The sequence below is a fragment of the Macrobrachium nipponense genome, chromosome 8 (assembly GCF_015104395.2).
Source record: "Macrobrachium nipponense isolate FS-2020 chromosome 8, ASM1510439v2, whole genome shotgun sequence".
NCBI classification, from domain to species: Eukaryota; Metazoa; Arthropoda; class Malacostraca; order Decapoda; family Palaemonidae; genus Macrobrachium; species Macrobrachium nipponense.
In genome coordinates, this window is record NC_087203.1 from 14,199,971 (window position 1) to 14,218,705 (window position 18,735).

The following is an 18,735-nucleotide window of genomic DNA, read 5'->3' on the forward strand; positions in this document are numbered from 1 at the left end:
TTTACCTTTATTGTTAACATTTTCGTTAGGACTATCTCTAGTAGCTAAATTACAATGCTTTCACCTAAGAGCAATGCAAATTCTCTACATCAAACAGTAGCTGTAAGATTTGCCAAAAGAAAAATGTCTTACAGTACACATATGTATAAACTTAAGTGCTAGATGAGTGACACCCTAAAGATTTTGATTTTGACTTCAGAATACATTGTAAATGGTGTGAGTGATTTCAGCTTTATGTAACACAAAACGTATCACAAATCTTTAGTAAAACATGGTTATTCAATGAAAATTTGTTCATTACTTTAATACCCAATTACTTGTCTGATTTGGCAATCAACAATACTAACACGTCAAATAATCTGTAAAAGCGATTATATTTAACAAACGCTGACCAAAGATTTTTTTTCTCTTTTTTTAGGCTGTTTGTCTTTTATAGCCTCTAGGATTACCAAACAAGCTTTTTGGTGTTGCATCGGATGTTGTTCGGTCTGCTTTTCCTTGTATGTACAGTTAGTAAGTTTTCCTCGCCCATTCAGTTTTCGTTCATCGCTGGAGAATCTTTTTCTTTCTCAGAAGCCACTTTTGTGTGGTTCACTGTGAAGGACAACCACTTCTCTGAAGAATATTGTTTTGCACCCAAAATGGCACTTTGACAAATAAAAGAAACAATATTCCTCTTGGAAATGTCTGCTTTATCACAATGAAAATTCATGTTATCTGAAAAAGAGGCCGTCCTCAAGTTTCACGATCTTGTAGACCTACTTAAAAATACGTAAAACTGCCGTGCCTTATCTTTTATATTATTATTTTATAGTAAAATCTGTGTTTTGAAGATGCTATACTTTTCTTTGAAAAACATCTGTTTTCATCGGTAGACGAGCATTTCCTAAAATTTGAACTTACTCAGAACGAAAAACTATGAAATATGCGCTTTTCCGCAGATCTATGCCTTTCAGTAATTAACCTTGACAATATCATTAAGAAACGTGCTACGTGAAGTTTCAGTTTGCTACTCTGGTATTAGAGAACCCGCAGTAAAAATGGGATTCCTAATGCCTTTTTTGCTAGTACGGTACTAGGAATAAGGAGATTTTTGGCAACATCATTTACCTGGAATAGCGCCAATTTTGATAAGAATTCTATATCATATTGTGAGAGGAGATCCGTATCTAATGATGACTAATCACATTACTTCTGAACTTTATAATGCAGTGCAAATACCTTTGTAAAAATAAAAGAAAGATCAGTGCCTGGAACTATTCTTTTTTAAAACAAGTTATTTTTCTTGATAAAGATTCCAAAGAACCCATTTTGAACATGTAAGTATAGAGTGATTTGTAAAAGAACCGGAAAATAAGAACAGGCAGACAAGGAGTTTCTCATTTCTCTTAAAATATTCCAAGTTCCTAAGCGGTTTAATTGCGGCGCGTGAGCGTACTTGTGCGTGCAGACTTGCATGAACTATTGTTAGAGCTTTAGTATAATTTAGCTCACTTACTCCCATCCCATATATCTGCTTCATTCATAACGGTTTTTTTCTGCGCAAATACAACCTATTATTGAAAGTTATTTTGTTAGAACGAAACTTTTCATTTCAGGCCACTGCTGGTATATGAGGCGTCTCTTCAGCTTGCGATGGTGCTCACAGACCTCAAGACGTAAACATGGATAAGTGAAAATGCAATCAGTATCAAAGAACAATCTACATCTAATTCAGCATAATTATTCTAAGCTCTACGTACAAATATGAAGGAGATATTGATGCAACTACCTACTTTATTCTCTGACTAAAATCATTACATCTTAAGAAGTGACTTAAACGTTATTAAGGGCATTGTTTGGTATAAGGTCTAAGATATTCTAATAGCATGATATCGTCTCATTATCTGCCTCCCTTTTATGGCGTGCGTTGCTCTGTAATTCTTTTGGTACATTATTTACCCTTTCAGAGGAAGAGGAAATGTTATCTTGGACATTGTTCTCTCTGCGTAATTACGTGCAATACCGACAAAAGAATGCAGGTTTTATTAGTGGAGTTAAAACGAATGCCAATTCTTACCAATCATTAACTAAATAGTTTGAAGAAGAAAAATCGTTCTTTCTTATGTTTTATTTCCCTTCACCTATCTCTCCAGAAAAAAAGGACTCCGCACACTTCTATGGTATGGAACTGACTTGGACTTTCAATACTAGAAAATACGAGCACGCGTATTTAGCGGAACATGTCAACCACAGAAAAGTTGCGACTTAACGAAGATAAATAAGAATCGTAATTTTCTTATGCCTAACCTAAACTTGATTATTGAAAGCATTCTTGAATAAAATAAGGAAGTGGGAGTTGTTGCAGTGTGGCAGAAAATCAACGGTCCTTATGAAACTCAAGGAGACTGTTTATTGGGAATGCAGATTACTATCAAAACCGGATTACTTCTGTTTTCCTCCCGTCTGACTTGCAGTCTTTCTTTGTTCTCGTTGCCTGTCAGCTTCAGGTCTCCGTGTCTATCTAGTTTGCACTGCTCACACATTGGGAAACCTCTCTCGTTTTTACTGAAGCTTTGTGTTTTTCAGATTTACGAACCTTGATGTGTACTAGCCTTTGATTCTATCACCATTCGCACTGTAGCGACTGACTACTCCCGCTGGAACCAGAGCGGAATCCTGTTTGGTGCTGGCTTTTAAAAAATCAATCATGTGTATGACATTAACACTAAAAGAACTCTACGCCTGTTATTGTGTACGCACACCAATGCAGCGTAACGTAATCATCACATTATTGTAAAATAATGTTTACTGTTTCATGCGGATTTGCAGAAACAGGTATTTTCCAAGTCAGCATTCAATGTTGTTTAGGTACTTTCATCTGATTCAATTGACGGCGAGAAATTCTTAAGATTACGTTTAAACCTGAACGGTTTTCTTTTTTTTTAAGACTTGGGTCATCACTAATCGACTTCTCTATACCTAAAAACTTAGTCCAAGAACTCTTTGCAGAAGTTGATGACCCTCCTGTAGAAGGAAGCCTGTTGGGAACCCAAGTCCCTGGCGATGTCGCTGCGTGGCTTGTCCGCCATGAATTCCATATCTTCTTCCCTGACGGAGTACCGGCGTCTGTCAGGTAACACGCCGTGCTTACCTGTTAGCCAGTAGGTGTCCATAACACCACGGCCCTGTGGAAGTAAAGAGCATTCATTTTACGGACGTGGCCAGTTTCTTGTCGGGAATAGTGAAACATTCCATGAATATCAATTCAAGGCGACTCTTTTCCTCTTATGAATTAACGTATTCTTCTATCAATATTTACCTCATCTAAAATGAGAGGAGGATTTATTCTTTAAATGATGGTGGAGGTTTTTAAATCTAAACTCTGGGGTTCCCCCAGCACAAAAAATAAGTTAAGGTGAATCTGTATTCCAGACATCCAGTCAAGTATTTACGTCAGTGTTCTCTGGTGTTCTATAAGAATTGATGTTTTACAATAAATCCATTAAATAAATACAACAACGTTCGTACAATTCTCACCAAGTCTTAATAAAAAAAATTAGATGGGGACTAAATAAACTGGCTCATAGACCACGAAAGAAGGCCCGAGTCAGGATAAAAGTGTTAACACTTGCCTTACGAGAGAGAGAGAGAGAGAGAGAGAGAGAGAGAGAGAGAGAGAGAGAGAAATACGTCCGTCATGTGTGTTGCTAAACAAGAGATATTATGTAATGTCTACTTGAAATTATTTGAATGAAATTAACCGGGAGGATGAGCATAGAGCACGATGTGTGAGTTCACAATATCTTTGCGTTTAGATTTGCTAACAGTTGCCATGTATTCCCATCTTGTTTATCATGAACATCAAATGCATATGGCATCACAAAGGACCTTTAATAATTTCTTCCACTTAAGACCTCGGAAACTTTTCAAGGTAAAAGCACTGAAGTTATTTTCGAAAGAAACCGCTAACGTTTTATTTAAAGTTGTATTTTCACTGACAAATTGGAGTTACGTTCAGTTTTATTAAATGTAATTAGAAACTACTAAGAGTCAATCAATGAAAACAGGTCCCGAGCGCCTTGATACGAAGACTGGCCGACACTGTAAGTCATTCACAATCTTTTAACGTTTGGGCTTTGAATCTCTCTCGCATTTTTTAAATAAAAACAATTCTCTCTCTCTCTCTCTCTCCTCTCTCTCTCTCTCTCTCTCTCTCTCTCTCTCTCTCTCTCTCTCGTTGTAGGAGTAAAGTAGATCTTTGGTAAACATTAGGGTTCTTTAGATATGTGCGACCTACCAGATAAATATTTTTTCTCACTATAATTTGCAGCAAATGATATTGTAGTTTTTAGAGCCGTATACTACTTTATGAATAATGGATAAATGTTGCAATGAATAAGAAAAAATAAAAATCATAGCAAATGTTGAACTAGTCATTCGTCATTTAACTTTTCACATTTTCAAAATCGATTAACTATGGATGTGATAGCATGGAAGAATATAGAACTTCGTGGACATATCAAAAGGTCTTCATCTCATGAATTACTTTGAATTACTAATTATTCTTGTGTTCAAAATCCTCCACTGGAAACCCATAGCGGTCGACAATGACCGTCCTCGGGAGTCGGGACAAAGAAATACGTTTAGTGGCAAACTTTGGTGTTTGAACAAATATGAAACCTAGTTATGGTCTTCTTCCTTTTTTCGTTTATTTTCTGATGCCTATTCTATTTCGTTAAGGCTGAGTTTCCTTGGTTATGCTTAATGTTCAAGGAAAATGTCAATGTATAAAACACATCTTTGATGATTATAAAGAAAAAGGTAATGATTATTATAATCAGTTATTCAGAGCACACACTCCTATGATGAAAGCATCTCCCATAGAAAAATATGACAAACTGGCTTCAAAAAATAAGATTTCCAAATGAAAAAAAAATGTAAAAGAGAACATTAAAAGACTAAAAAATCCATAAAATAAGCAATCAAGGCAAATCAGGTTTCCCATAAACGACCTCCCACCTTCGTCATACACACACACACACACGAGTTAAAACAAGACCTGTCAATCAACAAGAGGAGAGCACCTGGACCTGGCCTAAGGTCTCCGTACCCTCACTCACCTTGATCTCGAGTTCCCCTCGGAGCTTCACGATGAATCCGCCGACTCTGTCGAGGCAGTCCTTGGTGTCTTGCGAGATGTGGATCTTGAAAGCTAGGAAAAAGAAAAGACGAAAAGGCTCTAAAAGAAGGACTTCAAAGATTCATTTTTGTCTATTTTGAATGACTACTTCGGCTTCCGGAAGAGTTCAATTATTCTTTTTATGCGACTAATTCTCTAGCGATAATGGTCACTTTTCTCCCAAAATTCAAAAGAGAATTTTTGCGATGAATGACCCCCACTTTCACCTTTATTTTTATCTCTTTTCTACGGTTATTTTTGTTTCTCCTTTCAGATATTTTTGTCACGATTTCGTTAAGAAAGTCTTGACAAATCTTTAGGTTTGCAAAAGATTTTTAGTGACTGACAAGACACTGAGTAAAATTGATCGCAATTACTATTGTATACCAAGCACTGCGTTGTGACAATGTGTAGAGAAACTGAGCGCGGCTCGTAAAAATGAATATTTCATTGTGTATGATTCTACTTTTCTCGCAAATTCAAATTCATATCTTAGCTTTTTTAGGGTTTGTTTTGCGTAGCCGCTTCTTACTGTGTTCTAACGGGGTTTCAAACCCACAACAGTAACAACAACCACATTAGTTATGATAATACGCGAAAATCTCACATTTATTACCATAAAGTTTGAAACTTATATCACTGTTCCCGTACACAAAGGTAAAATGTTGCTGACTAATATTGTAATGCTTTCGTATTTATAAAAAAAAGGACAAGATAAGGATAGCTGTTTCGAAAGATAAAAATGAATGTCTTTCTCCTTGTTTAAATGATAACTTCCCTCGTTGTCGTATAAGCTGATTCAATTATTCGCAAGTTGCTCTCAGGTGTCTTTCATCTGAGATGAAAAATTTCTCGAGTAACACATTTACCTACATTCACTGTAATAGCAGTCTGATTGTCAAGTAAGATGACGGGTGCCTGCTTGTCTGTTCGTTTCCATGCATTTGGTAGAATTTACTGATGATGAACAAAGTGCTTGCTTTTAAAATTGTAATCAAACGAAATGTGATGTTTAATTTCATGGAGGCAATTGTTGAAGTTTTGTTTGTCATTCTAGAAATATTCATTACTTACATCCTCTACCTATTTGGCTGTAATCGAGTTCAGTGAATTGGTGCTTTCTGAGGGGAGGGCAAAACTCGTGGCTGAGAAATCCTCTAAAATGATTACAGATCACACGTTAAATTATCTTCATATAGGTAAATCTTACATTTTGAAGGAGTGCACTTAGTAATGATTGTAAAATCAGAAATTTTGGGAACTACAGCGTTTCCTAGGTGAAATCAGTTTCAAATATAGAACGCTTTTCGGTCGCAAATCAGTGCTTAACAATTATGCATACACAGCATAGATTGTGAGCATGCCTCATGTTGATCAGTTAGGTTCTCCTCGACTTGAGCGTTATAGGTTGATGTTACGAGAGCTAGCGAACCCGAGTGATGGGGTCTGGGAATAAAACGTCTGTGCCAGTCCGCATAACTTATATTCGCTGCTGCCAAACCCCAAACAAGCGAGAGGAAGACAAGAATGACGGAAAAAGTCATCGATTAATTATCGCCGCAAGCTAACAAGGATGTTGGAGTAAAAGAAATAATTGCGCAAATGGTGCTTGAAAATTGGCCCTACTGATGACTCCCAATTTCTGCATCTCTCATAAAATCCGAATTTTATGAACGTCTATTGGCAAACTCTCTGATGCAGTTTGTTTTCAGCAGGTCCCACTTAGTGGCTCCTGTTTGGTGTTAGCAATGCCTTGGGCGCTCGTAATGCTCTCTTTCATTTACCAGTGTTGTACAGGAATCCCTAGATTCTGGTCATGATGTTCGCATGATTGGTCTTGACTTTCGTACTGCTTTTGGCCGTATTTTATTTCTAATTAATAGATTGCAAAGAGCTGTTGTTGATTGACACTATAGTGACTGCGGGAATGTAATCTCTGGTGTTCCACAAGCTAACGTTAATGCCACTATTTTTTAATATTGGAAATGTACGATAAGGGGTTTGGCTTTGAAATCAAGCATATTGTTCATGCAGATGATATTGCTCTCTTTGCAATCGATCCCATCTCCTGGGTATAGATCTGTGTTTACTAAAACTTACCATACATTTAGCTCAAATCAGTGCATGGTGACAATGACTGGGGGATGAAGTTAAAGCACAGGTCTAGGAAGCAGGATCGGCCCGCCACAGCCTAATCTTTTAGCTTGGATGCATTTTGTATACAATTTTAGTTGTATTCTTGATTGCAATTCACTTTTAAGAAAGATCTTCAGTCTATCTCCTTCAGTCGCACTAAAACCGGTATACAGAGTCTTTCAAGATTTCTGGAGACCTGTCTGTCCCAAGGAAAAATTTAAATTTTTCCATTCTTTCATATTTTCAATATTGTTACTTTCATCTTAAATTGCTGGACAAAAACTTGAGTTCTCTTTAATTTCTTATCCAAGGTCTTGATAATCATCTCTAACACAGTCGCTCAGGTAAATAATTGTGTATGATTTATAAGATATGAATATATGTCAAACTGTACCATGTACAGTGTATGTATCAGATATGCAGTTAATTCTGACGATCTTGACTTGTCTTCAGTGAGGTTTAATACCACACAGTTTTATAGAAGTTTTATTTCTGGTGCGACTCGTTAGTGGAAAGAACTTCCTAATCCTGTCATTGAATCGTTAGAACCTGAGAAGCTCGAGCTTCGTGCAAATGCTTTTTTAAAAAATTTATTTATCTTATTGATTTTACTTTGCGATATAGAAATAGTTGATTGGAGAATGGTAATTTCATTCGTGGGAGAATAGTCGAATTGACTAGTTCGTTTGTTTCATACTTTTTGTCCCCATTTCTGGTGTCCGTTTATGGACGGGAAGTAAACTGAATGATTGCCGTTTGTTAATATTAAATGTAAATTCTTAACTTTCCCCTTTTTGTATTCTAATTGAATTAATTAATTTAATGTTAAATGTATTCCTTATAAGGAAACAGTTTTGCTTTCCGTCTTTATATTTCAACGTTGTTCGAGAGTTTCGGACAAAGTGAAAGAAAACGGAGTTGTTGACTGTTTTTGATCCGACAAGGAGAAGAGTCTTTTGGTACCTGTCGGACAGAAGAACGGGTGTTCTTTTTCTGCCGTAAAGAGTGAATTAAGGATTTAAAATTCTAAGTTAAGAATAAATTGTTCTGGAAGATGGTGCAGGTAAGTTGAAATATAAAGACTTGCCTTATAATTGATTTGAGTTAGATAATTCTAACAGCTATTCATCTTACTGGTTGGTAGTATTCTGCTTTTCTAGTTAGGGCTGAAGCTTCGCTTGGAATAATAATAATAATAATAATAATAATAATAATAATAATAATAATAATAATAATAATAATAATAATATGCCGGTTCCATAATCATTGGGACACTAGGCACGATCCCAAGATCCCTCAAAAGGAACCTGGAAAAAATAGATGCTGAAGTAGCTCCAGGACTCATATAGAAGAGTCTCCTAGAAACAGCACACAGTGAGAAAAGTGATGGACTCTAAGGAGACAGGATGCAACCCTGAACCCCACATCATAATAACCACCCAGTCAAATAGGATGACTGAGATAGACTCATAATGAAAATTATTATTATTATCATTATTAATGCGAGAAAATGAAAATTATAAGACATTTTTAGAGAGAGAGAGAGAGAGAGAGAGAGAGAGAGAGAGAGAGGAGAGAGAGAGAGAGAGCTCACACTTAAGAGAGAGTATCCATTACTTACGGAGTCCCGTGGATTCGATCTTCGCAGCCAGGTTTACCGTATCCCCGAAGAGGCAGTACCTTGGCATTTTGGTGCCAATAACTCCAGCGACAGCCGGACCCGTGTGGATGCCAATTCGGATCTTCAGCCTCTCTCCGGGCATGTGAGGGATCACGAAGCTCTCCATGCCATGAAGGAGATCTATGGCCATGGCGGCTATTTCGGCGGAGTGGTCCTTGCCTGCGATGTGTCAAGAAACAAGAGTCGTCATTGTTTATTTCTTGTATGTTTCATTTCTAATTTCGTGTTGGTGAAAGATTTCTCGTTGTAGGTACCATGACGGTTTTATTATTCCATAAACTGATCATTACAAACCCTGTGTCTTAGGATCTTAGGATAATCAGGAAGATTCCAGTTATTCTGGGCCAAATAAAGACTAAATCATTCTTAATAATTAATCTTTCTGACATTTCACATTGACATCAAGTGAGGAAGGGTTCAGGAAGTGACCGGCCTCATGTCTTAGAATAATTAATGAACAATGATTGAAAATCAATAATTCAAGCGATTACCTTCTTCCCTCATGTGAAGCCCGGAAGCCACCATGTAAGCGTCGCCTATCGTCTCGATCTTGTACACGTCGTAGCAGTCGATCCGAGAGTCGAACATCTTGTACAACACGTTCATCAGGGAGATGACCTGCGGGAATAACGAGTGGGAGTTCTGAGGACATGATCCATTGCATTGCTTATTCTGGCATCACTGACCACTGCTCTTATGATGCCTGTGTCGTTTTAATTAGATATCTTGGGTAAATATTTACAAGCTGACACAACTAAGATCAGAAATAAGTCTCTCTCTCTCTCTCTCTCTCTCTCTCCTCTCTCTCTCATAGATCATTTCCACCACTTACGAGTATGTGCATGTATTATATATATATAATATTATAATTATATATATATATATATATATATATATATATAATATGTATAAATGAATCACGAAAGTTTGGAGCGTGATAAATCCATAAATAAAGGTATAAGCCACGAAGGAAAAATAAACAACGGAGTCTCTGCAAGATCTTTCCACTTAACGTCCTTTACTCAGCTGAGTAAAGGACGTTGAGTCGAAATATCTTGAAGAAACTCCGTTGTTTATTTTTCCTGCGTGCTTATTACTTTATATATATTCTATATATATATATATATATATATATATATATATATATATGTATATATATAGTGTATATGATTATATATATATAATATAACCATATATATTATATATGATATATATATATATGTATATATATATATATATATAATATAATATTTAAAGTAATTCTGAGAAAAGCCCTTTTGAGAAAAAGTATAGTATACAAGCACAGCATTTAATACGTTCTTCTAGTCTGTCTGCCTGTCTCTCTCTGTCTCTGGGTTCGATCATACACACACACACACACACACACACACAAACACCAAATATATATATATATATATATATATATATATATATATAGATATATATATATATATATTATATATTACACCCCACACATAAATATATCCTGTCTGTGTTGAAAAATAAGTCCTGATTAAAGAAACTTAAAACAGGATATATGGCGTATTGCTGTTGTTTTATCTATGGCCCTTTCAGTCTACAGAGGGCTATCAGATTAGAGTAATGTATCAATATTAGAAAGCAAAACATTTTCAATATACTTATATATTTCTCTACCTCTTCATCATTGTTATCGCATGTTTATGTATCTTTCTGCGTTCTGATTGTATCTTTCGAGTTACCGGTTGATGAGGTCTTAATATATCAGTTGCTACCACAAGTATTTTCTATGAAAATTTTGTATGAAAAAATCTCAAAAAATTTTATAATCTCTTAAATTAGCTTAATAAACGTTGTTCAAGCTGCTTTACAGTTTTCTTTCATGTGCTTTGTCGGTCTTGAAAAGTTGGTCTTAATATTATTGTCATCATACCGGATGAATTTCATTCATTTTCGTTTCTCAATTAATTTGCAGTTTCTGATCTACTGCTCATGCTTTGCTCACGTACTCAAACAATAACTGAGGAGGTTTTCCTGATGGACGGGGCTCATGGAAGTTGAACCTTATCATTTGCAATCATTATTTCCCCCTAGCTACAAAGTCACCTGCATAGGCGTGCTCTCGTAAACCATCTCTGAGAACCCAACGATGTCGCTGAAGTAGATGGTGATGGAGGAGTAGGTCTCGGCGGGCACTGCCTTGTGGATCCGCAGCTGCTGGGCTACGCTGGTGGGAAGCATCTGGTACAGAAGCTTGTCCGATCTTCTCTTCTCGAATTTCAGCTCGTGGGTTTTGTGGAGCAACGTCTCTGAGAAGGCCTGCGTGAGGTGGGAGAAAAGGAGAAATAAAAGATGAGAATGCGCCTCAGCAAACATAGGCTCATTTTAGAACACCTGAAATAGAAGAAGGATTGAGTGAAGTGATTATGAGGAACACTTAGAAAAGAAACAGAACAGAGAGAATTGTTGGGGCAAGTGAGGATACGAGTGAACAAGGATAGCCAGATGTTTCTTCTTCTGCAAACGCTCATTGAGTACATTTGATCTCTTTATTCTCTGCTTAGACTGAAATCTGATATTCTTGAGAGATGTCTTTGCTCCGTTGAGCTCAACATTGGAAAGGGTTTGATCAATGAACATGAGGCCACCTTGTCTTCGTGTGACCTTACCTGGAGGGAACCTACCTGCAGGGTCCTAGTGATCATCCTGACGAGTATGATGATGACGGGGGAGATGATGAGGACGACGGCCAGGAGCGCGATGCCGATGACGACGTGGCTGTTGGAGGCCTTGACTTCCCTCATGATGGTGTGCTCAATGGTCGTCCTGAAGGCGGAGGAGCAGTTGGACAGCTAAGACTGGGAGATGAATTGCTTGACGTCATGCTATGGGAGCTCTCTGATTAGGCCAACAAATATAATTATCTCTCTCTCTCTCTATCTCTCTCTCTCGCTCTCTCTCTCTCTCTCTCTCTCTCAGACACACACACACTCTCACTCTCGGGTTCATACCCTCGAGATCGGAGTCTAAGCACCTCAAAATGACCCAAATTAGAGAAAAAATCAAATAACTAACATTCTAATTTTGAAGATATATATTTTGAAATATTTTCATCATTCTGAATGGAACTGGTCTAAATCTCTTATTTGTTTAGTATTTTCTGAGCAGCTGTAGTTTCAGTATCCAGGAACAACAGTTAAAACTTACCTAATTTCATATTGAACTTTTTGTAGTGCGTCTAAGTAACCCAGCATTGCGTAAAAATATTCAGTGGCTTTTTCAAAGTCTGGTTTGATCTTCTCTCGACCCAGAATTTCCAGACGCCTCCTGGTGATGTTGGAGTACCAAGGGTAGTCCTTCTGCAGCGCCTTGTACCTCGTACCAATCCAGTAGGCAAAGTTTTGTGACGCATTGAGGAAGTCCTGTCCGAGGGCATCGTTGGTAATAAACGCTATGTAAGAACTCTGATCGAGGTTCCCTCGACCAAAATACTGCTCGCCGAAAACCATCGAGATCCCTAAATGCTCAATGGCGCGGATCATGTTCTTGTAGGCCAACAGTGGTCGCCAAACCCCTGAGGCGTCTTTCTCTTTGATTTCTCGTGTCAGCTGTCAAGAGATGACGACGATTCAGTTTCCTTACAGCCAGTCAGAAATGTCACCCATTTTATCTTATCTTATTAAAATGAAAAGACTTCAGCTATAACTCTCATCATATATGATCCTGTTATCCTCGTTGAGAATATGAACTCATCATTAAAAGAAATGACATTCGTTTTGTAATTTACTTATGAGTTATCAGCAAAACCAATAACAAAGCTAACAAGGTAATAGCCGTGATAAATTTGAGCAACTTAGAAACTTAATGAGTGAGAGACAACTCGCACTTACCTGATCTAAGAAAATATAGTTGGCTCTGTTGTAAAATGCAATTCCCGCTTCGATGCTCGGCGTATCAAAGTTAGTAATCTTTTCCCTGAAATCGTCCAGGCGAATCCTGAAGAGAATCTTGTTCTGGAAGAGCTCATCATCTATCCTGAACTTTGGCCACTTGAGGTCGTTAATGAGGGAGTTCGTGTAGGCAAAGTGTTCAGAGAGGTTCCTTCGGATGACAGAGCCATTGGTGAAGAGGTAGAATGCTATTTCGGCCCTCTCAGACTGCAGTGCCTCCGTCACGTTACCGAGGCCCGTGCTGATTTGTACCTGAAAAACACAAATGTAGGTCTGGCTAAGAAATGAAGTGAAGTCATTTTTTTTATACTCTGTTTTCTTTAAGTTAAGTATATCTTAGTTTTACCAGACCACTAAGCTGATTAACAGCTCTCCTAGGGCTGGCCCGAAGGATTAGATATTTTTACGTGGCTAGGAGGCTATTGGTTACCTAGCTACGGGACCTACAGCTTATTATGAGATCCGAACCACATTATACCGAGAAATGAATTTCTATCACCAGAGATAAATTCCTCTGGTTCCGCGTTGGCTAAGCCGAGAATCGAACTTCTGACCACTGTATTGGTAACCGAGCTCGAAATCCACTCGTCCAACGAGGAACTATTCTGTATTCTTTAAACCACTGGGATTCGATAAACTGCAAATTTATCACATACTGTAATGGTGTTCCTGATTATGTGTGAATCATTGCTAAAGATACACTCTTCAAATGCCTTTCGTTTTGCATCCCTTCTCTATTTTACATCTCTTGAGAGTAACGTTCATGTAAAATTACTTGCCATCCTAACTCGTCTTGCATATTTACCTGATCAATGGTTTCTTGCATGCCATGTTGGTACTCGAGGATGCTAACCATGTTGATAGAATTCTGTATGATGAGAGCCATGATGGGCACGAAAGGCAACAGCAGCATCTGGATGAGATGAATCTGTTTTCCTTTCCCTGTGGTGGGGTCCAGACCACAAATGCCGGTCTTGACCTGAAAATAGAGGCGAAGTTTTATAGTTTATCTGTTTATTTACTTTTTTATATATAAAATCAAGACTGCTACTTATCTATAGTACGGTCTGTTTCGTTAAAAGAATTTTGTTGCCAAGAAGGCTGATTAAAAACTTAGCAGATTTTTTCAAGAGATTGCTGAGCTGGAGGACAATAATTAGATAACGCAATCAAATAATCACTTTTAAGTCCTACCACTGAGTCGAAGTAAATTAAGAAATTAGAATAATTCTGAACTTACCTCAACCATTTTATTTTCATCTTCACTGTCGATGGAAACCAGGGAAGGCCTTTTAGGCATCGGGGGTAAATCTAGATCCTTTTCCTTCTTCGTGCCTCCCCCTCCTCCTCCTCCTCCACCTCCTCCTCCTCCTCCTCCTCCTCCACCTCCTCCGGCAGCAGCCTCCGCTGCATTTTCGGGAGCCACTTTTCTCTCACCAACGCTCTTCATGCTTAGCTCATAGAAGCTAAATGGTGTAATATACCAGGGATATTTGGTATTGGCCAGTGTGGGGGACTCGTCGAGATTCGATGGATGTGTGAAAAAGCGGGCGATGAAAAAATAGTAGAAAAAAGTTGAAATGAAAAAATGAAAAAATGGAAGGGCAGTCTTGCCTTTCGCGCCTTCCCACTAAACAGATGGAAACGGCAACTGCCAACCAGGTGAAGGCTCACGCAGGAGGCACAATGATGACGCGAGACTCCTCACATGAGAGAGGCTCCGGTGCACAGGACTCGATTCGCTCGTTGGGCGTCCTTCACAGGCGAGGGGAAACCGACACTTCTTGAGCCTACATCGAGCGGGCTTCTGCACTCGTTCTATGGGAAAATAAATAATAAAAAAAAGCTAAGTCGGCAATACTCCCTTCGACGAGACAGACATTCCTCCGTCCCTTGGTCAACGGCAAATGTTTCCCAAAAAAGTAGATAAACTCCCTTGAAGGCGTCGTCCTCGGAGGGCCTACAGGAGGGGGGTGGTGCAGAGGCAGAGGCCGGATGGTGGCACTTGGACCAGGATGTCTCAGTGGCGTCCAGAGCGAGCGGTGGAGGACAACAGCCTCAGAAGGAGCCGCACACCGACTCAATACGCATGCGCGACCTTTACATTGAGAGGCTCGCGCAGAGCGACACATCGGCCATCATTGATGTTCGCTGCTAATGGGCATTGATCACGGCATCAGGGCCCCTTATCGGAAATAAAATGATTTCGGACGACCTGGCACATATACTTGTTTTCTTCTGATCACTTCATAAAACCTGAAGGTACGCATACAATAAGAAGTGACACGCAAAAGAATTCCCGATGAAAATGAAATGTTCTAAAAATGGCCGAGGATACATTTTGGAATATTTTCAAAGCATATACGATCTGACTGATATACGTGTCTCTTAATCAAAGCGATTTTATTCGCCATCACTATATCAGAGTAAGAGAAGAGACAATAAAGAAGACAGTTCCAAAAAATAAATCCTCTATGTTCTCTTCCAGACTTGAAAAAGAATAGCCTTCATTTTTCGCTCTTATATCATTAAATACTCATATTTTCGCATCATTTAAACCAATGAAAAATATCTTTCACGTATCTTTTTGAAAATTTGAAAACTAATTTCCAAAAACCAAAAGAATGCCGATGTATTAAAATAAAAATACAGTATCTTTCACTATCTTTTTGATGATTTGAAAACTAATTTCCAAAAACCAAAATACAGCCAATGTATTTAAATAATATTATTATCATTATTATTATTATCATTATTTACAACCTTGTCAGGTTGTTAGCCGCGAATCTGGAGGTGGGCTGCAATCTGCCTCTTGTGGATCTGAGCTCGCTATCTTGTCTTTCTGGGATTCCGACATTATTATTGTTAATCATCGTGGTTTCACACACTCACACTGGACGAGCCAAAGCAAAGAATTAGTCATGACTAAGAGAACAGTGAAGAATGTTTAAGGGAATGTTTTTTTGGGGCCTCAGTCCTAAACAAGTGTAGAAATCAAACGAACTTAAATAGGGGTCCTTGGTTTCCTTTGGCCCCCACACCTTGGCAATTTTATATCCTAGGGATTGCTACGGTTCTCCAATTCCTTCTTGACGTGGAGCAACTTATTTTAGTAGCAAGATAAAACGCGATAGCTACAATCATCCTACAGAGTGAGGCTACAGCAGCTAATGCACTGAGAGATATGACATTTTTCTCCCCACTTTACGCGTCCTTTCCACTGGCTGTTGAAGATTTCTTACAGTCATCAAATGCCAGGAAAAAAAATCTTGGCGCTCAAAGTAACATCATATATTGTTGAATCTGTTTCTGCACTTGTAAAGGTTAACCGAATTTGTATCAAGAAAAAAGGTGAATGACTGAAGCAACATTGGTAAAGACTGACTAGTGTTACTGGTTAATTTCCAGCAACATACAAGGGCACCCCCCAACCCGCCCCCCCCACAAAAAAAAAAAAAAAAAAAAAAACTCCGAGACCTTTTCTGTCAGCCAAAGGTTGACAATCTTGTATTTGCTGACAGCCTTAGAATTAGATGAGTCATATAAGAATTAATATTCAATTCAAACATACCTTGCCTTGGTATTCATAGAAGAATACGGTTAACTATGAAATGAAGTCACAAAGGCTCTATTGCTGCCAAGGTTCATCATGGACATCAACAAGCTACGTAGAGTCGAGGTCTACTTCAAGGAGCAACCTCGGAGAGTGATGGGAGTACTACACCTTGTACATCTCCTATCAAATTTTACTTCTAGGGTAACAAGGTGTGATCTGACCTCCAGCTTACTCAGGATGCGTACAAGATTTTCCTCTCACGCATAAGTTGTAAACGTTATATTCCTAAGTTTTAAAGTAAATTAAAATGTGCTAAAATCTATTGTCAAATAGAGCCTTGTTTCACCAAAGAGAATTAAGATAAATACACCATATTTTATTAGAAAATAATTTTTCTTTACTGTTTAACATTCACATGATTTATTTTTTACATTTCATTCTAATGAATAAATCATAAATATCCTATCGTAAAATTCCTGTATCTTTAATTCACTGCGAAACACCTTTTTCCTACCTTTTTAGGCTCTTCCATAGACTTTCCTACCCCAACAAGAACAAGAACAAGAGCAACAACAACAACAACAACAACAAAGTAATTCGATGGCTTACTCCCCGAGTAAGCAAAAATTTAAAACTAATGACACAATATCTCCCGTGGCCTTTCTCTTGAATCAGTGCAAAATTTTTTGCTTGAATTTTCATCAAAATGATTCCTTACGCTCCAGCTGTTATTTCTAAAATAAAACTTTTATAAAGTGTTTGAATTCAGAAGATAAACAAAGATTTTTCTTACTTGACAAAATTAAATCACGCTTCATTTATAGTGATCAGAGACGTAAAAAAAAGAAAAATAAATTAATACTCTTATCTCCATTATCCAGGTCATAATGTTAACCGTCATAGTAAATGTATTGTACATACTACCCTCAAGGCAAATAAACACCAGGCAAATGTTGTAGTCAATTGATTCTATCGAAATTAAAAACATCGTCTCTTTCTTATCCTTAATATCCGGTAATTTACATAGCTCTGAATTTGCGCTCCTTTTACGTCTTTACGTTTCTTTGTCTAACGGATTCCATTGATCTGGTTTACGTTTAATCTCGTACGAAATACTCTACCGTTTGTGTCTCAAGATCTTTATTTTCATGCACCCTCCTCAACGTAGCTTATCTCATCTCTTGAAGCGATAAAAGATAAGGAAAGTGTCACAGAAATTAAGCTTCAAGAACAGGTAGGGACAGAGTATGTAATATAGCGCTGAGCTTGTTTTTATTCAAAGCAATTGAATACCATCTCTCATGACATTCTGTGTTCAGCCGAATTCAGGATGTGTCATTGAAACCCATCTTTATTATTTTATCCCTTTATTTAATTTCTGTTGCGAACTACTGCTCGTCGAAACGTCAGTGGAATGAAGGAACGGATGTCAGGAACTGCTTGGAAACTTCATCCTAAGAAAACTTGTTGAATTTCGGAAGGGTGGCTCCCTCTGAAGAAAGCCCCTCCAGTGGGAAAATGAATGTATTATATACATACATACATACATACATATATATATATGTGTGTGTGTGTGTGTGTGTGTGAGAGAGAGAGAGAGAGAGAGAGAGAGAGAGAGAGAGAGAGAGAGAGAGAGAGAAAGAGAATTTCCTGTAACATCAAAATCTGGAACACAAAATGGAATCATCTCACTTTCCACGACAACTCGACTTGTAAAAGCAAAATTCCCTTCACCAAATGGGTTTTACAAGCAGCTGGGCCGCTGACCCCTTCGACAGAGTGTGTGTGACCTAAAAAAACCCAAACCTGAATTATAATCGAAGAAGCCCCGATTGGCCTCTCCATAGAAAGAATGCATATCTATTTGGCCATTAACCGGAAGCTCAATAACCCTTAACCTGCTATAGAAGGACCGGGAGATTAACCCTCTCTATTGACATATCGGACCAATCTCGACACCATGACAACGCCATCCGGCTCAGGAAGGCCAGTGGGCACCACTGTCCGTCCTTCATGCTGATCTCGAGACTAGGCCAGCCTCCCAAATGTATTTAGGAATTAGTACTTCTATTTTACACTTTACGGAATTTATATCAGTTACACTGCAGTACATTATCCTAACAGACTCATCTGCGCGAAAGTTATTAACCAGGAAAATCTCTACCGTTGTCGTTGGGTCACCCTCTGGATATTTGACAGACAAGGGCAAACTAAAATGACAGTGGCTGGTTTAAGACATTAATTACTACCCTGTTAGTACAGACTGAAGAAG

At 38.1% G+C, this 18,735-nt stretch overlaps 1 protein-coding gene across 1 annotated transcript in view; it reads right to left on the minus strand.

Moving 5' to 3' along the window:
• LOC135222621 (uncharacterized) overlaps positions 1–18,735 on the minus strand; it is a 90,886-nt gene continuing 72,151 nt past the window's right edge. The window contains exons 2-11 of the mRNA XM_064260733.1: positions 14,148–15,163; positions 13,713–13,886; positions 12,848–13,159; positions 12,165–12,565; positions 11,642–11,783; positions 11,064–11,276; positions 9,470–9,596; positions 8,919–9,137; positions 5,103–5,194; positions 1–3,167 (exon numbers count right to left, since the gene is read on the minus strand). Coding sequence (XP_064116803.1) covers positions 2,970–3,167; positions 5,103–5,194; positions 8,919–9,137; positions 9,470–9,596; positions 11,064–11,276; positions 11,642–11,783; positions 12,165–12,565; positions 12,848–13,159; positions 13,713–13,886; positions 14,148–14,357 — 2,088 coding nt within the window. The 5' untranslated portion in view covers positions 14,358–15,163 and the 3' untranslated portion in view covers positions 1–2,969. The remainder of the gene's footprint in view (positions 3,168–5,102; positions 5,195–8,918; positions 9,138–9,469; positions 9,597–11,063; positions 11,277–11,641; positions 11,784–12,164; positions 12,566–12,847; positions 13,160–13,712; positions 13,887–14,147; positions 15,164–18,735) is intronic.